The 26,236-nt window shown below is 39.6% G+C and overlaps 1 protein-coding gene across 1 annotated transcript in view; it reads left to right on the top strand.

Annotated features, from left to right (window-relative positions):
- The window catches only part of Gnaq (G protein subunit alpha q), a 248,661-nt gene that overhangs the window by 73,791 nt on the left and 148,634 nt on the right, over positions 1 to 26,236 (top strand). The window contains exon 2 of the mRNA XM_005063781.4: positions 13,928 to 14,112. Coding sequence (XP_005063838.1) covers positions 13,928 to 14,112 — 185 coding nt within the window. The remainder of the gene's footprint in view (positions 1 to 13,927; positions 14,113 to 26,236) is intronic.

The raw sequence follows: 26,236 nt of genomic DNA, 5'->3' as shown, positions 1-26,236 counted from the left end.
CACTTACTAAAGCAGCACATTATCCAATAAGCTAGGTTTTTCTTTGGCATCTTCTGATGGGGCAGGCCAAGCGTGCTACTACCATTTTCCCCAACTCCTACAATGGAGCTGTGATATTCTCTTGGCACTCATCTAGTTGGGCAGTGTTGGCGCATACCTTTAATCCTAGCACTCAGGAGGCAGAGGCAGGCGGATCTCTGTGAGTTTGAGACCAGCCTGGTCTACAAGAGCTAGTTCCAGGACAGCCTCCAAAGCCACATCTCATCCCGGTTCCACCCACCACACAGCACAGCCGTAGCCTGTCCTTTCAATGTTAAATCCTTAATTCTTGTCCATTTTCACTCTACAATTCACACCCATACTTTCTGCCGGGGCCATACACCAGGAACTGTTTTGGGCACATTTCTTTTTTCTGGGTCTTTGTTGGAAAAGTGAACTGTCCATTTATATCAACCTAGGATGTTAATTACATTCACTTTTATGAGTTAGAGAAAAAATGATTGAGGGAAAGGAAATTCATCTAACAAGCAGCTTATATAGCTAACTAATCTGTTTCTAGTCATTACTTGCTTGGCAACACATTAGAACCTTTATTACTCACAGAAAAGTTGCTTGTGGTGATGGGTATACATACCTGCAAATATACTAGCATTTACTTATATGCTTTAAATGGATCAGTTGGGTGGCATATGAATTATCTCAGCTATGCTACTATTTTCTAAGTTTATTTTCGTTATAGTGAATAAAATCAGCATGTCTTAATTACCTTAAGCATGCAGACACACATATCTTGAGACAGGGCCTGCCTGTTTCCTGATTGTCCTCGATTTCTCAGTGCTCTTAAGGAGTCATAGGTTTTAAAGACTACATCATCAGTGAAGGCTTTCCCATCTCTATATTCTCATTGCATTTTTGTGGGATAGAAGAATATTTTATCAGTTATTCCATTCAATGTAGTCTATTCCCAGCCTTAAAAAGCAGTTGCTGGTAAATGTAATTGGGAAAGCTATAGGTAAGCAATAAGATAAACATAACGTCAGTATTGGGAGACAGCTTTGCATTTGAAGCCCTGCCCCAACTCTGTTGTCAGGGTTATTTGCTCCCTGAAGAGGTTGTGACCTATAGGCTGAGAACTGCTCTTCTAGAGGAAGTGAGGGCTCAGTGATTGCTAGTTAATCTTTCCACACTGTACTTACTAGATTCGCTAAAATTAACCTTTGGGTATCTTTGTGTTCCAAATCATGTTCAGTATTAGCTAAGAATCCTTGCTGGATGACATTATCACTACTAATATTATTAATAGTAGTACTTAGTAGGTACTGATATTTTTGATCAACATCAGTTGCCCCTTCCAAGAGGGAATGGAAAAATGGGAGCAGTGCAATAGGTGTTTCAATCATGTCCCCTCCCCCCATTTCCTCTTTAGCTCCCTCTTCCCACCCAAAGGAAGCATTCCTCTGTTGTTTCTGTTTTATTTTGTTTGCTTTGGATTGTTGCTTTCGTTGGTGTTTGTTTGCGAGTGTCTACAGAGATGTGAGTGGGGGGGGGGAGGGGACAAATACACCAGGGATGAGCTAAGGTAGATGCTGGTCTCTTTCTCAGTTGTTCCCTGCCTTATTTTTGGAGTCAGTACCTCTCACTGACTCTGGAGCTCATCTATTTGGCTATGCTACCTGGCGAGCGAGCCCCAGGTATTCTTCTGTGTCTGCCTTCCCAACATTGGGATTGTAGGCACACACGGTCGTGCCTAGTTTTTGCCTTGTGGGTGCTGGCAATCAAAGAGATTTTCTTATGCTTGCACAGCAAACAGTTTGCTGACGAAGTCATCTTCCTAGCTTCTGATTTTGGCTTTATTAGACAGTTTTGTGTTTTGTTCAGGGATGGCCTTGAACTCTCAATCTTCTTGACTCTACCTCCCAAGTGCTGGTATTATAGGTCTGTTTTATCAGGTCCTGCTTAAAAATTTTCACTTTTACTAATCTCAAAAGGCATGTGGACAATGTTTATCAATAACTGTTGCACAGGAGTGGATTTAACAATTCTGTTTTTCCATAACAAATTCTATTTTCCAAATCCCTCTGTAACATTATCCCTACTAGGCAGTCTTGGAACACTTGGAGTATTTTAATACCATTTGAAATCATTGGTGTCCAAACAAATGAACAAAACATGCCATACTCTTCAATCTGAGCTCCTGTCTATCTATTGAAATATCCCAGATCATTGACTTTTCCCTCTTGCACCTTAATAATTCTCCTGTCTTAAAAGATAATTATTTTTATAGACTCAAAGTGACTCATATTTCTGTTGGACATGGTAACCTTGAAAGACTACTATAGCTTTCAGTTCCTTTGAGTTGATAATTTGAGTGTATATTAATTAATTGGATGACATTTTCCTATGAGAAAATCATAACTAGTGGTTTCTAAGGTTGTGAAACAATTTACAGACAAGGGAAATAATAAAATCTGAAGCCAGTGAGAACCTTTAGTGTTCTTCAGGCCCATTTGCTCTCTGTCATCTTCCAGAAACCATGTGGGTGATTGTTAGGGGCTCAGGGCTAGGAGAGTACTGCTCAGGTTGAGGCTGTCTATGCTACGTGATTGCTGTGGCTGAGCTGATGAATGTGAACATGGGAATTGGCATGTCAGGTCCATCTTGGGCTTGTCCCTTGCTGCAGATATGTTGCTTGCTTTAGGAAGGCCACGTGATCTGCCCTTAGCAAGTGTTCACTGAGGGCTACACATAGCTTCCTGGAGCACATCTCACCATTTCCCTCCCACTTCCTTTTTAAAGGGATACATTTATGTGTGACCTAAAAATCTGGATCGAATGCATTCATGCTTTTTATTTTATGAAAAGAAATCAATGCTAAATTCTGTGGGTGAATATTTAGTCTGAAGAATTTTCTTAAAATGTAGTTATTATTTTGACTTGTTATTTTCATGGTCCCTTCCTGCATTCCAAATAACATTAGTGAAGTGCTTGTTTTTTCTAAAGAAGTGGGTTCATAGCAGTGTTATCACATTATAAATAAATGTGTGTATGAAACTTAGAGATTAGAATAATTTTTTTAGCTAAGGATATTTATCTCTTAGGAAATAAAATAGTAACCCTGGCTTTCCAATCACTCTGACTCATCCATTAACAGAAGGAGCTCAGTCACGGCCATGTTCTTGCCTTTGAGCATATGGGACATAAACCACATCCTCTAGGTTGTGGGTATTTTCCACATCAATGCTGCAGACATTATAGTATAGGTAAGGGTTTTCCTTGGAATGAGTATATACTTCCGGATGAATGCACTCTCTCCACTGACCATGAGCTTCTCTACACTTTATCCATCTAGCAGTCCAGGTTTCTCCCACTTTGAATCCTTGTAATCCACATCCTATCCATCTTTAATCTAGAATGTTACACATCCATCCTCCTGCTATCTGGGTCTAAATTCCCATTGTTCTTTGCTTGGACCACTGGAATACCCTACTAACTTGGTCTTACCACCCAAGAGCAGAATGTGTCCTTTACCTTTTAAGACTCTCAAGCTGTGTAGTCTGCTTACATTTTGTGTGTGTGTGTGTGTGTGTGTGTGCGCGCGTGCGTGCGTGCACATTTTAAAGTTTTTTTGAACTTGCTTCCTGATCTGTAACAGTCTATGTTCCTTGAGCCCTGCCTCTGCCACCCAGATCTCTCGCCTTGCAAGCCTCCTGCCTCCTCACCCTATCTGTCTTGGCCACATTGGCCCTCTTGCTTTCCTTTTAACCTTACAGCTAAGTTCCTCCCCACACTGATTTCACCTTAACCACTCCACAGGCTGGAATGGTATTTCCTAATAACGTTGTGGTGGGATCTTGGGTATTCAGACGTTAGTGTTAGTGTATCTTTTTAGAAAGTGGTTCCCTGGAGCAACACTTTTTTTTTTTTGTTTGTTTTTTTTTTGTTTTAAAGACAGAGTTTTAGAATTCACTGTATAAACCAGACTGGCCTTGAACTCACAGAGATCTGTCTGCCTGCCTCTGTTCCTGAGTGCTGGGATTAAAGACATGTGCTATCATGTCCAGACTGCTATCATGCAGTTTCATCACTTTTAATTGTTAAATTCATAGTACCCATCACTATCTATATTTTATTCTTCATATGCCACCATATATCATGTGCACATTTGCTGTCCTCTGGGCCCAGTGTGGCCCTTTAAGCAGCAGCTGTGATTGCCTTTGTGGGACCTGCTCAGGAGTGGGGTGATGAGCTTTCTGTCATAGAGGTGGGAAGGGCTTTTTTTTTTTAAAGATTTATTTATTAAATATGTACACAGCGTTCTGTTTGCATGTATCCCTGCAGGCCAGAAGAGGGCACCAGATCTCATTACAGATGGTTGTGAGCCATCATGTGATTGCTGGGAATTGAACTCAGGACCTATGGAAGAACAGCCAGCTCTTAACATCTGAGCCATCTCTCCAGCCTGGGAAGGGCATCTTTAGTGATGTAGTGGCTCAGAAGTTGCCCATGCTCTTTTTTCTTATCCATGCTTTCATAAATAACCGCAATTAAACTCATTGGCTCACCAAGGTATATTTGAGTAGGATAGTTTCCTTGGTCTGTTGCAGGTGTCCTGTCTGGGGAGAATAGATATCTGTTTGTCTCTCAAGAAGAACATTCATACAAGATCTCTTTGTATAGTCGTGCTGGCGTTGAACTCACAGTCCCTTTCCTTCAACTTCTGGAGTATTGGGATTATAGGAGTGTATTGCTACATCTGACTCCTAATGTTCTCTTTGTTAAGGCAACAAGTGCCTTGTATCCCAGAAGTCTGAAGGAATATCATGTACAAACACAATAAAATGTTGAAGGCATGGTTTGAGCTGCACATGTCTAAGCATGGTGTTAATATTAAGATTCTGCAGGTCATTACCTCAGTATTTGGAGACTAGAGAATTGTGTCAGGGCTAAGACTAGGGTGAGGTGAGGAAAGTGCTTGCAGGATAAAAATTGTAAACGTCCTCTCTTGCATTTATAGCACTATGTAGTCTTGTGTTGACTTGTTCAATTTGCATCCTTTTGGACAGTTTTGACTTTTAAAATAACATTTATCAGAGTTGGTGTTTCATTTTTGTTTTCTTGTTTTTTTGTACTTTACTCAGGCTTGTATTAGCCTTTTCTAATTTTTCTACTTGATTTTACATTGTAATTTTATGTAGTATATATTGATTTTTACATATCAAATACTTTTAGCATGGATTGACTAATTGAAAGCTGACAGTAGTTTCTTTCCTTATCTGGGATTTCTCTTTCTGCAGTTTGGTTATCTGAGGCCTAAAAATACTAAGTGGGAAACTCCAGAAATGAATACTTTTTATTTTGTTATATATTGCTCAAAGTTGCAGGATGTAGTCTCACACCTCTACCTGTGTGATGTTAATCATACCTTTGTCCCATATATCCACACAGTATATGCTGTCATGTTATTAATTACTTAGTAGTAGCTCAGTTATCTGATTGACTGGTAAAATCAATGTTGGTGTTCAGGTAACCTTATTTAATTTAGTAATGCTTCTTAGTAGTGATAATTGCAGTTCACATATGCCAAATGGAAGCTTCAAAGTGCTTCTTTTAAGTGAAAATTCTCATAAGAAAAGTATTGTATGTTGAAGTTACTGGGATTTATAGTAAGAATGCATCTCTCATGCTGGTTTTGCTGTCACCCTTCAGAGTGTGAGTTTATGGCCACAGTCTGTGATAAATGCCAACACAGGAAGCAAAAGTCATCTACTGGTGAACATAGCAAAAAGACAAAATACATATTGGAACTTAATAACTGCAGTTGCAGACATTGTGGAGGGTTGGGCTGTACTCTAGAGAGGACTATATTGTATGCATGAGAACACAGGCTTCCACAAAGTATGAACTTACCCATAGCCAGAGATCTGTTAATAGGAGGAACTAGAGTAGTTAAGGGATGCATAGTATATACCATGTCCTAGATTGGTTAACAATACATAATATATACCATGTCCTAGAGTGATAAACGATACATAGAATATACCATGTCCTAGGGTAGTTAAAGGATGCATAGTATATACCATTTCATAGTGGTTAGCAATACATAGTATATACCATGTTGGTACATATAGATTTATAAAGCTGCGAAGAGATTAGAAATGTTAACAATCTGGATATTTTTTTTTTCCTGCAGTCCTTTCTTTGGAATCCATCATTATATAAATGTGCAGTCTGTAGAAGTCAGTGATGGAAGTGTCATTAGCTAAGTTTACCAGGAAGGAAATAAAGGATGAATTGGCCTTGATGCTATCAGAAGACTCAGTATGGTTCATATATTCAGTTTATTTTCTTTTGAGACATAATCTCATATATCCCAGGCTAACTTCAAAATTGTTGTGTAGTTGAGGATAACCTTGATTTTCTGATCCTTCTAACTCTGCTTCCCAAATTCTGGGATTACAGGTGTGGGTTACCACCCTTGTTTTATGTGGATCAAATCCAGGCCTTCCTGCATGTTAGCCGAACTCCTTAGCAACTGAACACATCTACAGCCTCCAGCCCACGTGTTTAACTGCTCAACATTTTTGAACAGATAAGGAGATGTGCAGCAATCCTGTATTCAGGTTGGACACCTCACTCTGGTTAGAAGTAATTTTGTGCCAATGTGGCTTTATGATGTAGACTGGATTTTGTGAAAAATCATTGAGGTATGAAATGAAATACACTACACATCACACATTAATATAAAGAGAGAAAGTATAAAGTGTAAGTCTTTTATAAAGTATAGAATAACATATATGTTTGAGTCTTTTAATAACACAAATGAAAGAAGTCAGAAGAAAATAGATGAGTAAACTCAATAAATGAGAAATTTATACACCAATTTTTAAATCAATAAATAAAAAGATGGCAAATTAGGGAAATGCTTGTACCCAAACACTAATTTCACCTTAAAAACAAAACTGTCCAATGAAACAACAGAGAAAGCAATTCTTTGAATAATATTTTAAGTAGAGAGAAGTTCAGAGAAGCAATACAGACAAGAAATGTTTAGAACATATTTCTTATTAGTGAGTATATAAACTAAAATAAAATTTACTTTTTGTCTCTTAAATTTTCGGTATCTAAAAATTTAATGTGAAGGTGGATCAGGAGGTGGAGTAGAGCTGTTGGAACCCAGCACTGTCCCAGAGGTTGTACTTGGGCGAGTATCTGCGCTGTCCCTCTGTGGAAGTAGAGTTGGCCATAGCTCTTTTCGGCTATTCCTTATACAAGTCAAGGAGTTGGAAACACTCAGAATGCCTTATTCCAGGGGAATTGGTAGGTACTGTGCATCCTTATTGTAGCCTTTCAGACAGTCATTAATAATTTCCAAAAAATGTAATTAGGGTCATAGAATACTTATCACAGATGACAAATAGAAGCAATATGGCATTGTTCAAGAACAGAAAAAAAAAGTCATTTACCTAGAAAAAGAATCTGGAAAGAAATATTTAAAATGTTCTAATTTTAGAAGTATTTTCTAGGATGAATAGTAACTTTAGTAAGTAGGGAGATAGTTCAGTGGATATGGGTATAAGGTCAGGAGCCTTTCACAGAGAGGAGGCTGTGGTAGGTTCTAGTCTTATTCCTGATTAACTGTCAACTAGAAGATTCCTTGAATGAGTCATTTCCTCCTTTGTAAAACCAGTGAGTTCTGGGCTTGAAAGTTTCCCTCAAGTATACCTATGGGGGTTTCTAGGGAAGGAAGGTGGGAAGGTGAGCAAATGGGTGTAGAGGACTTCCCATAAAGCTTTACTACGAAGATGCTTTCTGTTTCCAAACTATAACTAATTTTTTATTTAAAAAAATTAGATAGTGCTCATCCACTATTTAAAAGTATACACATTCAGGGCTTTTAGTGTATTTAGACAGTCATGTAACACATCAATGTTAGTTTTATTGTTTGTTTTTGTTTCTTTGAGACAGAGTCTTGCTGTGTAGCCCTGGCTGGTGTAGAACTCATTCTGTAGAATATGTCATTCTTGAATATGGATGTTCTTCTATTCTTTGCTTCCCAAGTGTTGGGATTACAGACATCTGTAGCTATGCCTGGCTTTTGATGTTCATTATGTTAATGCACAGATGCTTACCATGGGCACACTCAGACTGATGGGGTGGGTGGATCTCTGAGTTCAAGGCTAGCCTGGTCTGCAAAGTGAGTTTCAAGACAGCTAGGACAACACAGAGAAACCCTGCCTCAATAAACAAAAACAACAAAAACATAAAACAACCTTCCCCCCCACAAAACCCCAAACCAAAAAAAAAAAAACAAAAAGAAAGCAAGAACAATGGGCCTTGGAGATAGCCCAGTTAATGAAGTGTTTACCTTCAGACATGAGGATCTCAGTCTGATCTCCAGCCCATGTGTGCTTGTGTCAGCGTTGGTTCTTTGAACGTAGATCCCTGGAGCTGGCTGGCCATCCATTCAACTACTTGGCAAGTTCCAGTCTAAGAGACTTACTCCCAAAAAATCATAAATGATTTCTGAGGAACACTGTCTGATGCTGCTCATGGGCCTACACATGTCTCTCTCTTTGTTTCTCTCTCTGTCTCTCTGTCACTCACTCTGAGGACATTCATATACTCTGACGAGCCTTACAGTAACTATCAGATAACTTTTCCATGAGTCTTTAACTATTTTGGGAGAGTAGGGAGAAATAATCTCCAAAATATTCCATTAAATAGCTGATTTTTCAATGCACTCTGCCTGCCTACTTTTTGAAAACAACTGAATTAGCTATTACTAAACTTAGTGGTCCATTTAGTTTCTACTCATAAATGGTGAGACTAAATTTAGTTATTTTTTTCTGCTGTCTTTTAAAAACTGTCTAGTATTTTCTACTGGACTCCACTGGTCGTAAGTGGTTACACACACCAGCCCTTGCCTTGAAGGACAGTTGTGTGAAGAGTGGCTTTGTCAGAGCTGCCCAGGTTCAAATGCAGGTTCCCTGTATGAATGGAGCAAACACTGAAGGCAGAATGTGCATTTCCAAGTAGTTTGCCTGGAGTGTGGACAACACACGGATTGCATTTGGCTCAGAGTTTGACCACATTTATCTCACTGGTTTTCATTAATTCTTCCCAGGTTGTGGGTGGGTAATGTGCTCCTTGTTAGAAATTAATCCTTGAAGTATGTGGCTCTACTTTATCCAAGTTTAAATGGAAGTAGCTCAAGTTCGACTTGTTGGGCCTGAGATTCCATGCTTTATATTCCTGGCTTAACCCAGTGAACCTGAAACAATTCACTTGGCTTGTAACTCAGCTTCAGGAGCCTTGCATTTTGTTTTTCTCTGTTTACCTGGGAGCTGGCCAATCAGGAGGGTGGGATCGGGACATTTGTCCTGAGCCTTTATATTCATTCTGGGGCTTCAGATGTAGACTTCACAATCTCTAAATACAGTCAAGGAATGGCCTGGCAGGATGGAATGAATGTATTCACTGTACAGTCTTCAGTACTACAGTTTTCCTGACTGTATTTTGGCATTTTTATCTATAGAATCTAAAGCCCCTTAGAAGTGGTGTGGATGGTCTTCAGCCTAGGTGTCTCCTCCAGCTTTTCTCTGAGGGAGGAGGATGAATAATAGGTGGAGTGTTAGGATTCCTGGTAATGTCAGAGTTTGTTTTGCTGGATCCCTTGTGTGTAGATGGGCACCAAGTTCTTAAGAACAGGCACAGTAGTAGCTGCATTTTCAAGCATTGAGAGATGCTTGTGGGTGTGTGATTGTCCATTGACTGCTCTTTTACAAGAGAGTAATATAAGAAGTTAGTCTGAGTGTGATTACCTCAACAAAAATGCTAATTAGAGAGAGCAAACCACTAAATCTATGATTGCATTTCAGTAATAAATGCTAATTCATGACCCTTAAGATAATACATGATTAGATTTGAAAGTCATTTTTGACAGAGCCATTTGCATATCACATCATGCAAATTGGCAGAATAATTAGCATAAGTGTATGAATGCTTCCTGTGAATTGGATAAAAAAAAGAATTGTGGCAGACTCTGTAGGTTTTGGTTATGTTGAAAAGATCTTGATAAAACCCCGAACTGTGAATATTGACTGTAGGAGATGTGTGGTGTATGTGTGTGTGTGTGTGTGTGTGTGTGTGTGTGTGTGTGTGTGTGTGTGTGTGTGATGGTATCAGCTTACTAGGTCATGTACTTGATTGTAGGGTGTTAAATATGTATTTAATGTTTGTTCTGATGGCGAGTGATGCTGAGTGAAATAGGGAATACTCTGTGTTCTTTATCCAGATTCAGGGAGTAGAGAAGAAAAAGCATAGTGTTCTTTGTAGCCACTTATAGATGAATTGGCCTTTTAATAGATAGCATGGTTCTTACTTCTGAGTATGTCAAGGAGATAGTATAAGAAATGCAGACTTATGTTCCTGAATATACAAGCAATGTTTATAGTGACATTTTCTAGCCATGTTCATAGTGTTAACTTGGGTCTCACATCCTCCTGTATGTTGACTCACTTGTTAAATATTATTAAATGCTTTGATTGATGGGAGATGTTCAGTGTAGCAAAAAATAGCAGGTCAGTAGGATGATGATTCAAACATCCATATCATCGGCTTTTGACAGGACAGAACATAGCATGTCTCAAGAGTGCTTGGTAAAGTATAAAGGATGTGTACAAATTTATTTGTTTTGTTTACAAAAGAGGTGCCAGAAAGTACAAATCACTGTGTCCTCTGTGTGTGTGTGTGTGTGTGTGTGTGTGTGTGTGTGTGAGAGAGAGAGAGAGAGACAGACAGACAGAGAGAGACAGAGACACAGAGAGAAGATGAATGTTAGGGGGGTTCTGTGTACAGATGCACACAATCTGTCTAATAGGTTTAATTAATTACTATGTTTCTTAGTGCTGAGGGGAGACTCAAGCCTGCAATTCTGGTTTGAGCTTTTTCACATTTTACCTGGGTGACCACTGTTTCTTCATCATAGTTGGCCTGCAGAAGAGTGTTTTGAGATTGAGGTACTGAAAATGTACTTGACAAACCAGAGAGCAACTCAAAGAAAACCTTCTAGAGCAATTTCTGTCCATCATTTAATTGTCTTCTGTTTTCCTTTAGGTATGTAGTCAGTTCTGGCCAGAGACATTTGACACTTCCACTCAGTAGCTGAGGAGCGATTTATAAAAGTGTGGGCCAGATGTAGGTAGGAAGGACTGGTAACAGACAAAAACTCAAGACAGGAAAGCCATATGGAGGGACTACTCAGCAGTAGCTTGTGGTCTCCTGAAGGGGACATTGCACATTTGAGTTGCTACTGTAGGAATATGACTCCTGCTTTCTCACTGCTGTCTCTGTCTTGTTTTGGCTAAGCTGTAAGTGTAAGTCAAAGACCAGGATGAAACCTGTGCCTGGCAGCTCTCGGGGTAGTACCCAGTAATATGGGAGGGAGAAAGGAACCCTGGTTCTCTTTCTGGCAATAGGAAATCATGATCATGATCATCAATATTAATTATATTAAACAAACATAAACTTATAATACAATTATATTAGTATTAGTTGTATTAAATTATCAATGTAATTAATAATTATTATTATAATCATTTTTAAGGGCTCCAGGAATATTCAAAGAGATGACAAGTGCTGACTGCTCTTACCTAAAATGATCTAAAGAAACACAACAAGCCAGTGTAGCTCATATTTCATGCATTATTTATCTTTTTATTTAAGGGATGATTATGTAAAGATTTTTCAGATGATCAAGAGGAAAGGGCCCTACTTCCTGACTTGCTTTGCTTTTTTTCTTTTCCATTAACCTGACAAATCAAGATCTCTTGGGGCTGGAGAGATGGTTCGGTGGTGGATTAAGAACACCTGCTGCCCTTGCAGAGAACCCAAGTTCAGTTTCCAGCACCCATGTAAGATGGTTCACAACTGTCTATAATTTCAGGTCCACATGACCTGGCTCCCTGATCTGGCCTCCTTGGGCATCTAGATTCATGGGTACATGTTCACCCACAGACACAAACCCATCCCCCCAAAATAACATTAAAAATTAAAATCTTTGGCCCTGAACAGATGACTCAGTAGTTAGGAGCTCTTCGCTCTTGATGCTTTTACAGAGAATCTGAGTTCAACTCCCAGAAAACATCTGGAGGCCTCTGGCCTCCTTAAGCACCCCCCCTCACATGTATATAAACACACTCACACACATGTACACGCTTTTTTTTTTTAAAGAAAAATCTCTGCCATTTTTGTAGTATAAAGGACAGAGGCGTATGATGGTCACGTCCACAGTCTGCCTTCAAGAACAAGTTCTTGGATGGGGATAGTAATAAAAAGCAAAAATCTTACTTTTTTCTTTCATCTTTTTAATTGCTTAAGAAAGTAATGGTACTAGTTTCTATAAATTGTTGATTAATAATGATTACTAATTTATGGCTGCATTCCCACTGGAGATAAACATTTTCAGATATTTGGTATTTGTAGTGGGCATTATAGAATATTCATTATAATTTTTGAATTAACACTACTAAAATGTGAACTAGCTTTCACATTTCAGTGTTAAATTTATATTTCAAGGTGTTCTATATCAGCCCATTGAAAGTCATAGGGCAGACTGAGGAGATGGCTCAGCGTATAAAGCCTGAGCTACACAAGTGTGAAGGTTGGAGTTTAGATCCCTACGCCTTGTAAATGTGAACTCATAATTCCAAGGCTCCAAAGATGAGAAGGATCCTTAGAATAGGCTGGGTAGCTATGTTAGTGGGTTCAATTGCAAGAATCTTGCCTCAATGAGGCAGAGTGATCAGACAATTCCTGACATTCACCTTTGGCCTGAACACGTACATGTTTGTGCATGGTCCCACACATATGAAATAAATAAGTAAACAAGCTACCTAAGAACACTGGGTCCAGAAGCACCTTCCCCTGGAATGTCTGAGGGTTCTGTATTGCCTGAGACTTCGGTAAAAAAATTTAGTATTTATTTGAATTTTCATGATCGTTTATGAAGATAGTATTAAAGTCTATAAACATTAGAAAAGCAGACTGGAATGAGGGTGGATTTGCAGTTCTTGTTCTTAGTCTCCTTCCCTCCCTCCCTCCCTCCCTCCCTCCCTCCCTCCCTCCCTCCCTCCCTCCCTCCCTCCCTCCCTCCCTCTTCTTTCTGGAAGAAAGGCTGTCACTTCTCATTCTGTTCTTTCATATTAAAATATCGAGAGAGAGAGAGAGAGAGAGAGAGAGAGAGAGAGAGAGAGAGAGAGAGAGAGAGAGAGAGAGAGAGAGAGAGAGAGAGAGTGTTTAATGTTCTTTACATTGCTGAGGAGTGAAAAAGGACATGACAAAAGGCATTTGTGTTCAGAAATGTGACATTTTTAGACTGAAGATGTTGAAGAGAAGAAAAACATTTACTAACAGTAATTTGTTGTTTCTCATGAGTGACAGGCCCTGGAAATAAACACTGTGGATACTGTTGTCCAGAGCATAACCTGTGTTTTGGTCTACCAGGAATCTGTTGTCTAGTTTGCCCCAGTTCCAGACTAGAGAAAAACATCTTAGGTTTTAGGTCTTCTCTTGTTTGTTTCTGAAAGGTATCAGTATTGCTGTTTCCAGAGTGCCAGATACATATTCAGATATACTCAGGGAGAGGACTTTGTCAAATTTCAGTTCTTTTCCTGTGATGCATTTGCACTTATTTCTCAGAGGTGTAGGGTTACAAATGGTGTTTGGTAGATTTATGCTCAGGTGTTTCCTAAAATGTGAATAGTTTTTGAGCTCATTTGCCTTTGAAATGCATCGTCATTGAAAGTGTCCTCTGCAGATAGCATTTTGACTTTGTATGGCTGCTTCTCTCAGCAGGTCTTTTGGGGTCTGTGAAATCTAGGCAGGTATCTAGTTGTGGTCTAATGTGCTGCTGCCATTTCCATTCCAGGGACAGGAGAGAGTGGCAAGAGTACCTTCATCAAGCAGATGAGGATAATCCATGGGTCCGGATACTCTGATGAAGACAAGAGGGGCTTTACCAAACTGGTGTATCAGAACATCTTCACAGCCATGCAGGCCATGATCAGAGCTATGGACACTCTCAAGATTCCGTACAAATATGAACATAATAAGGTAAGGGAACTCATTGGGACATTTGTCAAAGTGGTTCATGAATGGTGTCTTAGCACTTCTAGAATGGACAGTAGGTGTTAGAAAAGCACTCATTCCCCTATCCTTCCTTCCTGTGCCCTTCCATCTCTTCTCATCTCCTATTCTCTCCTCCTTTCCCTCTATGCCTCCCCTCTGTGTATGCATGGGTGCCCAAGTGCTTCCTTGTGGAAGCCAGAGGTCCATGTTTGAGTGTCTTCCTCTATAACTCTCCACATTATTGTATATGTTATAAAGCAAAAGATAACCTAACCAACTATCTGGTCTGTTTGATACTTTAGGAAATTGTTCACAGTTGCAAAATTGGTTCTAGCTTTTGGAATGTTACAGCACTATTGGAATTTCCTTTGATATTGCCTAAGTGTTACTTCATTGAATGGGAAGTTTTCCTGGCTATGGAAGAAGCTGTGGACCAGATGGCATAGCACTATGTGTCTTTTTATAAGCCATATTCTATTCTAAGGATTCCAAACTCAGGAAGCAGCTTGTAATAAATTACAGTAAGTTGTACACTTTTATCAAACCAAGATTAATTTTTTCTTGAGTATAGGTACCCATTATCTTGTCTTTGGGAGTTCTTTCCTAAACAAGCTTGTTTATATATTGGTGAGCTAATTCTAACGACCCTAAGTTGAACCAACACATGTTTTAGGATTTCTTTTGAATACACAGTGATCTAGATTTGTTCATTTATAAATACCATCTTGTCCTTTCTCTGAACACAAGCATTCATAGCTAATGATAAAGAAGATTGTCATTAGTAAAACCTGCTTATGCAAAGTGTTCAATCATGAGATTACTTCATTATTTAATTCTTTCTAAAAGAATGGATTTCCATCATCTTACACAGATATGCTCTTTTGATTACATTCTCTGGCTTGGCCCAGAATTTGGTTGTTAATAAAAAGGAAGCAGCCCTTTGAGTTGGCATGGTTAGGGACTTGTCTATAGTTACACTTGGAGAAGAAGGTCTGGATTTGGTGGTTGGTGTTGTTCATGTGTTCCTATTGTAGTTGTTTCATATGTGCATGAATTATCTCCTCAGTCAGATTGCAGGGTACCTTGCAGGAAGCAAACATGCTCTTTGGTTATATTTTCTCCTATAACATGTCAGAAACAAAGCTGAGGTTTTTGCTCATTAAGTAGAGCACTACAGGCAGGGGATCCTGGTGTCCCTTTGCAGCTGATTTGTGATGTCTGTGAACTGTCAAGTCAGGGTATCAGAAAGTGTAAAAGTATTTATAGTCTCTCTCTCTCTGCAAGAGAAAAGCACCCAATTTGGTGTGGTCACATGATATGAGGTTTGAGGACTCACCTTGTGCTACAGTTCCATCTGTCCCTTTGTTCTATATTTTGAGCATCCCTGATCTGAAAAATCTAAGATCCCAAATGTTATGATGCCATTGTGGAGGGCAAAGGATACATAGTTTGCAGGAATCATCTCTTTTGTCAATATATAAGGCAAGTGCCTTTACTTGCTGAGCCTTCTTGCTGGCCCCTCATGTAAATCAGTAAAATTACTTTAAAAAAATCTGTGTAAAATTTCCACCATTCTATGTACATACCATGAAAAAGAAATGACTTTGTTTAGATATAAGTCCCATCTGACAGATACTTGTGTATATTCATATGTTACCAAATCAAAAACGTCTGAATTCCAAAATGTTTCTGGTGTAAGCATTTCTCTTACATTGTTTCTAAGTTTAGTATTGGAAGTTCTGATGACCAGGCTCATTCCATAACTATCTACTTATAGTTCCCTTTGCTGGAGTACCTGAGGACTTTGTTATTATGGTATCTGTCTTACCTTTTCATTTTGAGTGGAGGGGTACTAAGATGACCAGAACTACAGTGTATAAGAATAAGGAAGGATGTGTCCCAGGAAGGTAACTTCCTAGGCGTGGGGTTGGAGGTGGGTGATTCAGTGAGTGAAACATTTGCCTTGTGCCTAAGAACAAGGAAGACATGTCCCAGGAAGGTAGCTCCATAGGGTTGGGGGGATGATTCAGTCAGTAAAACTCGTACCTTGCAATCATGAGGGTCTGAGTTCTCGCCTCAGACTCTAGGAGAAAATACTGAGGCATGGTTACACAGGCATGCAATTCCAGCATTGGAGAGGCAAAGACCAGGAGGGTCTCTAAGGCTCATAGCCAGCCAGCCAGCTTAATTGGCAAACTTCTGCTTTATGAGAGACCCTAAAAATGGTAGCAAGTTTGTTCTCTGGTCTTCACACTTTTGCATTTATCTAATTGATCAGTAAAAATTGAGGAGTCAGATATGGGTAACAACCTGACTGATCAGAGAAGTGACAATGGAGAAGCATCCAGTGACCTCTCATCTTTCTCCTTTCTGATCCAAAAGGGCCTTCGAATCTTTCTAAGCCGCTCTCTACCACTTTCTGTGTCTCTCTATGTGTTCTGGGTCTTCCAAAATCTCTATGGCTTATTCTGATCAGCCAGTTGCTAACTCTGCCCCTTGATCCAAGGTTAAACCTTATTGGCAGTCTCAGGAGTGTCAGAGTTCAATTAAAATATCCCACAACACATGCATACCCACACCCAGTCATACACATTTGTCAATAAAGGAGAATGCCACATTAAACTCATTTAAATTATTCTGAAATTTTTGTATTTACTTTAACTCTCAAGATCGTCAAAGCTATTTTCTGAGAAAAAGTAGCCAAAATTCTGAAGACTGTATCACCACTGTATTCCTGTCTTTGATCAACTGAATAAGAAATTGTTACTTTGAAAAATTATAAACAAATAAAACTAAAACCAACAACACAAGGGCATTTTCTTAGTTCACAGAATGATCATGGACTGATTGCACTGTAGGGATTTCCACCTATATAAACAGAACTATTAGTTCCACCTATAAACAGAACTAACAGACATATGTTTTGATCTGTCTCTGTGAAAAGTCAGTTGAGCCAAAGAATTGCAGGTTGCAGAAGCAGGATGTAGGAAGAAAACTTCTGAGGTTGTGAGCTCACAGCAGGCCTGAGAAGCTGAACGACTGGGCTTGGGAGAGGTGAAAGTCTGCCAATTTCAGTCTTTCATTACTCACTTCAGACTCAGATTCCTGGGAAAAGGATTGCATTGGCCTAGCTTGGATTCTTTGCTAGTTCTTTAGACAGAGGAAGGAAGTCTGGTCAATGTGACTGACAGTCCCTGGGGGACATCTTAGTACTGCCAGTGGAAGAAGGAGAATGATTCTGGCTCAGCTCACAAGTCTCTATTGCAAAAGTGCACTATCAATTTATAACATGAAATGACATGTGAATTCTTTGTAGATGCAAGTCCTCTGAGTTTACTTAGCATTTTCCCTAAAATACAATTTCTTATACTGAACTTACTCAGGGTTACAAGATCGGAAGGGGATCCAAGAGATTGGTGACTCAGTAACAGCTGTATACTGTGACAAGTATATACCCGCATTTGACTCTAAGCAATCTTGAGATTTTCATAGTTGAGAAGAAATCTTAGTTTCTTTATAGTTGGGCCTAAATATTCTTATATGTGAATATAAGTGGGATTGGAAAGATAAGTAAAAAGAAAGGCGATAATGGGTACCTTCGGCAGGCTTTGCCAGGGTATGCCACTAATAGACAAACACATGGACTGGTCAGTTTGAAATCCGTTCTAGCACTTGCCCTCATGCTGGTCTCACTGCTTTAAAGCTGACAGGAGGCAGCTGTGATTAGAACTCTCGTGGCAGTGTGAAGCACCCACTTTTCTTGAACTTTGACCATTCTTGGAAAAAATAGAAAAAAAAAGACAAACTAACAGATTTTGTTTAGAAGAGTCTCTATTTTCTTTCTATGCAAATCTCATAAATTACTCAAGTAAATAAATAAAAAAATATTGTTTACATTCGTGCAGGGGATTTTAGTATTCAAAGTTCAGAATAAGACAGAAATTTGGGGTAAGTATTGTTGGTATCTTGCTAATGAAAGTCTTTGAGAATTTTATGGTTTCTTTAAAACAGAAAAATAATAAAATAGAGGAACTTTTCATGACCAATTTTATCATTCAGTCAATTTTTTTCTGGGTTTATTGATCACTTTTTCCCAAATCTCCAGGACTCTCTGGGGAATGGAATCTCCAGGACTCTCTGGGGGAATGGAGTCGATACTGAATCTCTAGTGACTTTCAGTTACTCTATTTTAGTTTAGTTTATTTGCATGTGTAGGTTTGTATGTCTCTGAGTGTAGGTGTACATGTGCGTGTGCGCGAGCACCTGCCCTAGGATTTGCAGAGGCCCAAAAAGGCATTGTATCCTCAGATATAGTTAAAAGCATTTGCAGAGTAGAATGCCTGGCTTGTTATGTGGTTGCTGGGAACTGATCACTGGTCTTCATGAGTGGGTAACAAATGCTCTTAACAACCCTTGTTATCAGTTTTTAAAACCCCTTTCTATAATCTGTATTCTTTTTCTTCTTTTTAAGAATGTGTTTATTTATTGTATGGAAGCATAAGCTTACGGTGGTGTATGTGTGTAGTCAGAGAAGCAAAGACTGCTTCTCTCCTTCTACCATGTGAATTCCCGTCCTCAAACTCAGATCATAAAGCTTGGTGGCAGGTGTCGTTTGTTACCTGCTGATCTATCTAACTGGCTCCTTTGTTTTCTTTTAATATATTGAAAGTAGTTAAAGGGTTTTTGGCTTTGTTCTGTGCTCCTTCCTTCCACCCCCTAATTTTGTTTTTAAACTGGTTAGGCTTCCTAGGCAGAACACAAATGTTTTTGTAGCTTATTCTCTGTATAACAACAGCATCCTTTTTCCTGAGGCCTCTGCATGTTTGCTGTGCAGCTTGTGTTAATGTAAGACTGAGTACAAGGTCCTATATTTTCCCCAGATTAATAACGTGGCATTTAAAAAAATCAATTACATCAGTTCTGAAGGTTGATGGAACTTGCTTTGTGCCTTCGTTAGTATTCGTGGGGCCATGTTCCTTGTCCTTTTCAGCATTTCATTTAAAAAGAATAGAAGCTGGGCTCAGTGCAGTGGGGATCATTTTCCCTGTTCAGCAGTGTTTTTCGGTGTGAAATTTCCTCTGCAGCAACCAAATTAGCTGATGTGTTAGCAGAATCCTTTCCTGCTTCCTGTCTCGGGTGTCCGCAGCACTTGCATTGAACAGGTTCTTCTGGATTTTCTTTCTTCATTGTGTGATCTCTAGCTTTTGTAGAAGGCCTTTCTCAGTATGGGAGCTTTGGTTAAGTTGGAAGGTAGTAAAACTTCTTTATCACTTGTTAACTATTATGTTTGATCTGTTTTTTAGACGTTTTATTTATTGTGATACAGTTTGTTTCTGTGAATGGGCAAAAGGCCCCTAGATGTTTAGTTTGGTTTGATTTGGCTTTTGGTTTTTGAGATAAGGTATAGTACTTGCTTTCCTTTTGCTGTGATAAAACACTGTGACTAAAGCACTTTATAGAGGGAAGAGTTAATTTGGGCTTATGATTCTTGATCATTGGTTCTCAACCTTCCTAACATGTGACCCTGTAATAGAGTTCCTCGTGTTGTACTGACTCCCAATTATAAAACTATTTTCATTACTACTTCACAACTGTAATTTTGCTACTTTTATGAATCGTAATGTAAATACCTGATATGAAAGGATATCTGATATGCTACCCCCAAAGGGGTTGCAACCCACAGGTTGAGAACTGCTACTTTAAAAGGATGAGTAACCATCACTGTCATGGCAGGGAAATGTGGCTGCAAATAGGTAGGCACTGTGCCAGATCAGAAGTGGAGAGCTCACATCTCTAACTACAAAAAGGAAGCAGAGAGCAAACTCAAAATGACAAGTTATTAAGTTCTCAAAGCCCTTCCCAAACATGTCACTAACCTGGGGACCATGTATGAAAATGACAGAGCCTTGGCGTTGCTGTTATTCAAACTGTCATAGAAGCCTTAAACCTGTGGTAACCCTCACGCCACAGCCTCCTTAATGCTGGGTGTGAACTATTGCAGGCAGCAGAAAAACCTTAGATATTTGTGTGCACATACTCAAGCCCACCAGCTCATGTGTACACTCTTTATTCATGTGGGAATATATATGTGCATACATTCGGGCCTAATTGGTTTGTGTATACACTATTTATTCATGTAGGAAAGAAGCTGAGGACAGACCAGAATTCTCCCTGTATTGCATATAAGCAATGACTGTCTTTAGATAATGTTTCCTTATCATGTTATTTGGGACTTAGCTGCATTGTGGCTCTTCTCAGTGTCCACATTGTCTACATCCATATCTCAGGTCAACTTGAGCTAATCTATGTTGTTTAAAATAGTATGGCCAGGGACTCAGTGGTTAAGAGCATTTATTGCTCTTATAGAAGACATAGGTTCATTTTCCAGTACCCACATGGTGGCTAGCAACCATCCTTAATTCCATGACTAGAGGATATTCTCTTGTGACCTCCACGGGCACCAGACACATGCATACATACAGGCAAAACACTAACACACAAAATAAATACATCTGAAACAAAATTTTAAAAATTGGTATGACCATAAGAGCATTAACACATAGAGAATAAACTTTAAATAAAACCTAGCATAGCATTTGGCACAGAATTTAACTATGCTCGATGAATGGATGGATGAATGCATGAATGAACAAATGAATGAATGAACGAACATTTGTTTACCATGGTAAGTTTTGATGCACTACTGCCTGGCATGCTATTTAAGAATAGTTAGTGGAGTCAAGCACAACTTCACTGGACACTGACTACAAAGCATCTTTGAATTCCAGTTTTTTTTTAATTGATGTAATAGTGGCGATTATAATTCCTACTTAACAATATATTATAAGAATGTCATTGTATGGTCTATGAAATAGCTGAATATGCTGCCCGTTAAGAGGAATGATCTTTCATTTAGCCATTCGGCTCCTATATACTAAATGTCCCATCTGTTCATCAACAGAAACTTACCAGACTACTTTTAAAAAGAAAACAGGCATGTTATTGAAATATCTAGACACATGAGAAAATTCTACTTAGCAGTTTCTCTCCAAACTGCTGACTGACCTGAGCAGGGTAGCGTGACTCCTGACAAGAGCCTTTGCAATGAGAAATGTCCTTCAGAATGGTGTACACTGATGGACCTGTTGCCTCAGCTGTCCCCAGCCCAGGACCTGGGCCCCAGTGTCGTAGCATCTCTGCTCACTGAGGATATGAAGCTCTTGGTGGCTCTGGTGTTCACAGGTGGTGGCTCCACATAAGCCACAGTGTTACCTCTCTCCTTCTGACCATGGAGCCACAGCTAGTAAGTATGGGGAAGATGAGGAAGAGAATGATCAGAAAGTACTGAGACTCTGGAGATCCTCCATGGAGGGCCTCACCCTTCCTGGGGATCAGAGTAGAGATTGGGTGGGGGACTGGGGGGCCTCGTGGGGAGGTTGAGGGAGGAGGGGAGGGAGAAGGAGCTGGGATTGACATGTGAAACAAGCTTGTTTCTAACTTAAATAATAAAAAAAAAAGGAAGGGGGAAAAAAAAAGAAAGTACTGAGAAACTGAAATTATTGTAAAAGGTAGATTCTTCTGGTCAGGCTCCTAACTGCTCTTGGTTCTGGGGGCTCAGTCATTGCAGAAACTGTCTACACCCAGATAACACAGTCAGGGAAAATTTGCAGTGTTTGCAGGCAACCATTATTTCTGTTCTTCCTGTGGAACAAAGTCCCAGGCCATTCATGTCCAATTTACCTCCAAAACCATAGAAAGCTATATCAGGCTGCAGAACCATCCGTGCTCTGAGAACAGACTGGATCATGGCCTTTCAGCAATGTCCCTGCCTACAGTCAGGATACTTGTAATGCACACAGTGACAGCTGACCATCACCGACATGACTGTCAAGGTTTCACACTGCGGTCATATTGCTATGGAATAGAATATGGACTTGAAGCACATTGTGCTGAAAGCCCCTCCCTCACCCTATGATTACCAGAGACAGTTCCATACACAGCAGGCCAGTGGAATCTCCTCCATTTGCTTTTTAAAGGCCATTCTCCTGCTGCTTGCCCAGGATGTATATTGCTAGATGAGATTGACAGTGTTTCCCCAGCCACCTCCTTATTTGGAATGTGTCTTCCCTTTACTCTTTTTGGTAGATGGAAGACATGCTACATTGTTGGCGACAACCTTGGAAACTGTTAATGTATCTGTAATTTGGGTAACCACTATGCATTGAAGGTGAAGTTTGTGAACCATGTACTTGATAAATGAATGATCGATTCTCGGACTGTGATGATAATGTAGGAGTCAGGCAAGAACATCCAGGGGGACAGTTTCTGTTGACATCAGCTGTACCTACCTGGGCGTCTTTTGGGTGCCACACAGTTGTTGCCTATAAGGAAAGTCTGTTTTAGCAGCTCATTCAGGACACCATGGTCACAGTGCCATCAACAGGGTTGCAGGGCCCCTGCTGGTGGGGCTGCCTTCCACATCCTGTTGTATTGTTGCCATCTGTATCAGACTGGATTGTATCATAGAAGGTTCAGCCATGGAAGCCAGGATGAGAAAGCCTGGAAATGAAGTGCAAGGCTTTGACCAGTGAAATTGTGGGCCTGTGCTCTAGGCCGAAAGGGAATTGTCAAAGCTGGACTTATAGTGTAGGTGAAGGGGCTGGGGTCAGGTCACCTGCAGAGGTGGGACAGCAGTAGACAGCAGGCTGAAACACTAGGAACAAAAACCTCATATCAGAAAAACAGCAGGAGCTGGTTATCAAGATCCAGGCATCCAGGACCCTGTCCTCCGCAGGCTGAGCCCAGAGTGTCCACCCACACACACTCTGCAGTGATGAGGTGACTAGTGGACGATAGTAGCTATTATTAGCAAAAGGCCTCTTAGTAGGAGAAGCCAACACCCTACCATAGGCAACCTAAGAAGCATGTTCCTTATTTCTTAGTGTTTCCCTTTAAAAAAATTGCACAAAAGACTAAACATTTGTGTTTTGAACAAAGGCATTTTCAGCAGTTGAATGTTTTTTTTTCTTCTCTTTCTGACACTTGGAGTATTTTTTTTTCCAGTTAGTTAGCCCTCCTTTATGCCCTTCTAATGACTAACATTTGGTTATTTTATTATTGTATGCATGTTTACACTAATAACTAAATGAAAATAGAGGAGGGAGTATGTTAAAAAAAAAAAAAAGCCTGCTCTTTGGTAGTCCCAGCACTTGGCAGGCAGAGACAGGCAGACCTCTGAGTTCCAGCATAGCCTGGTCTGCTTAGCAAGTTCCAAGACAGCTACACACAAAAAAAAACCCTGTTTTGAAAAACAAAGCAAAATAAAAAAAATAATGTGTTGATGCTAACACATTATGGGTTTCGAAAGTATTCATTTATATGACTATGGATCTCAGCAAAGAAGCATGCTGTAGATATGACACTATGCTATGGGTTGATAGTTGTTTACCTGCTTTTTCTCTTTCTCATCTTTTGCTTTTCTCCCTTTTTAAACATATGTATCCCTTGGACTTGAAATCTTCTTGTTTTGTTGTTAGTCCTGGGATGCTATGATGCTATGGATGCTTTCTTTCTTCAGGGAAATAAAGAATACTCATTATTCTTGTAAAGGACCTGTGTTCTATTCCCAGTGCTGCTTACACAGTGGTTCAGCTGTCTATAACTTCAACCCCAGGGAATCCGATACCTTCCTCCAGTACCAGACATGCATGTAGTACGCATACATACATGTAGGCAAAATACTCATACACAAACAAAAATGTAATAAAATCTAAAATAAAAATCTAGTCATCATTAATATTGACTCATACATTGTAAACCTGTTCTTGAACAAATTTCTTACTTTTCTGTTTTTTAAAGTTGGCAAGAAGACATTGTGCTTTTTTTTTTTTTTAAGCAGTCTTCTCTTTCTTGTATGAATGAAGGGTGATTTAGAGATGTGGAATTACCTGAAGTGACCTGAAAACTAGATGTAGGCTCCATCATCAGCAACAACAATGATTTCTTGTAAGCAGCAGCCTGGCCTCTGGTTGGACCCAGTTTGTAGCTTGTAGATGAAAGACTCCTAAAGGGCCAGCGGATGTAGATGCTGCTGAAATCAAGTACGCGGACATTCCCTGGTAGTCAGGGTAGTTTGTCATCCTGACTTCAGGGTGTTTACAAGTAAGGAAGGTCAGCTAAAGCAATCAGAAAGAGGGAAGGAAGTGAGACAGCCTTCCAAGCATGTCTGGACCCAGTCCAGCCCTAGGCTTTTCCCCTAATGCACTCAAAAGTGCAAGGTAGATAGTACTCTAATTTTGCACATGAAAAATGTCTAAAATCTATACCCCAAGTCACTGAATGTATAAGTTATAAAGCATGATTTGACAACTGGAATCGAATTTTATAATGCTTAAAATGGCAGCTCAAATGCCTTTGGCATCCGGATGCTCACATGTGACTTCCTTGTGAGAGAAAGTGGATTACCTGCAATTCCCACAGTGGTCTTCCACCAGCTAGATCCTGCAACTATTGAACTGCCTTGCAGGTGGAGGCGAGATGCAGGGTTTACAGCGTCTGACTCATAGTTGGGTTCAGTGGATGTCATAAGATGAATGAAATACGATTCAGTCATGTGATGCTATGGTTGCTGTGTCACCACCCATCTGACTTCACCTATATTCCTTTTGTTCATCTGTGGAGGCAACCATGCAACGAAATTAGTTAATTCTCCACAGACCAGGCAGAGTTTTCTCTGCATGGGAGTGTGTGTGTATGTATATATGTGTGTGTGTGTATATATATATATATATATATATATATATATATATATATATATATATATTTTACACTAGGTAAGTTCTCTTTCTGTATCCTTCTTTCTGCCATTCTTCATTGGTAAATGGAATGTTAGACCTGGCAATGTTGGATGTCCTGTATTTATTCTGACAATTTCTCATGAGCAGATCTGGTGAGGATTCAGGGAAAACATTGGAGCTCTGGTTGCAGTTTTGGGTCACTTGCTGCTGGGCTTGTTGTAAACCAAAAATGACACTCTAAATAACTTAGTCACAAACCAGCAGTCAACTGAAAAGCTTATGTGGCAGAAAACCTTTTTTGGTATGACTTACAAGATACACACTTTACTATATGAAATTTAGAAACCCATTTATTTTTATCTGGTCTAGATGTTTTTCTTTTCTTCAAAAAGGAAATACGTTAGTTTTTATAACACCACAGCAAGTTGCTCATTACAAAAACAAAGTTCTGACAACACGGAAAAACAAGAAGAAAGTATGAGGGAGACACTGTCAGCTTTATGGCAGATACACACCTGACCATAAGAGAACAAACACTGCATCATTCTGCAGTTTACCTTGGAGCATCCATAAAGATTTGCTCATCATAACCCTAAGCACTTCTGATTGTGAGTTTTGTTAGAACATTAACAATTGTGAACTTTTGTCATTTCCGCTGCCCAGGTCTTTAGTTACTGAAAGCCAAGTTATTTCTGGCTTCCTAGTCAAGTATCTAGTCCCCCTAAAATATTCTAGTAATGTCTTCCTGTAGTTGAGAATTGGCTGCAGCTTGATCTGACCTGACTTATTAGAAGGCTTATTTATCCAAAGTGTTATGGAAGGTCGAAACGTAATCTCTCTTGTATCTTTGTTAAGGGCATCAATATTTGCTTTCCATTTGATTTTAGCAGGATTCTGTGTTTGATTTTAACTTTTCCCATTCATCTTGGTATAACATGGATCATAGGTGTGAGGAAGCAGGGGCAGGTTTCTCAGTGATCTCCTAGATACCACAGAACATGGAAACTGCATGAGGACAGTTTACTTTTAGACAGTATCTCCGTTCCACTTTTAAGTAAGTAACATAAAGCACATTCACTTAGGCTTTAATGATTAAGTTGGACAAGAAAAGCTATTGTAAGAAGTTACTTTGCTTTGCATCCTGCTAACCTCCAGCCTCTTTGGGCATGTGTCAGTTGCTTACCTGTAAACCAGGTATAGAGAACCTGCCACTTTAGGCCTAGAGGAAGGGAAGGTAACTGTTACCTCAGAGTCTTACTGTATGGGGTTGCTTGTCTCTGCTAGGAGCTTCCTGTAAGTATCCATTTCATTGT

The sequence above is a fragment of the Mesocricetus auratus genome, unplaced genomic scaffold (assembly GCF_017639785.1).
Source record: "Mesocricetus auratus isolate SY011 unplaced genomic scaffold, BCM_Maur_2.0 Super-Scaffold_4256, whole genome shotgun sequence".
In the NCBI taxonomy this organism is placed as follows: domain Eukaryota; kingdom Metazoa; phylum Chordata; class Mammalia; order Rodentia; family Cricetidae; genus Mesocricetus; species Mesocricetus auratus.
The sequence above is the reverse complement of the archived record's forward strand: the minus strand, read 5'-3'. Positions and strand labels throughout refer to the sequence as shown.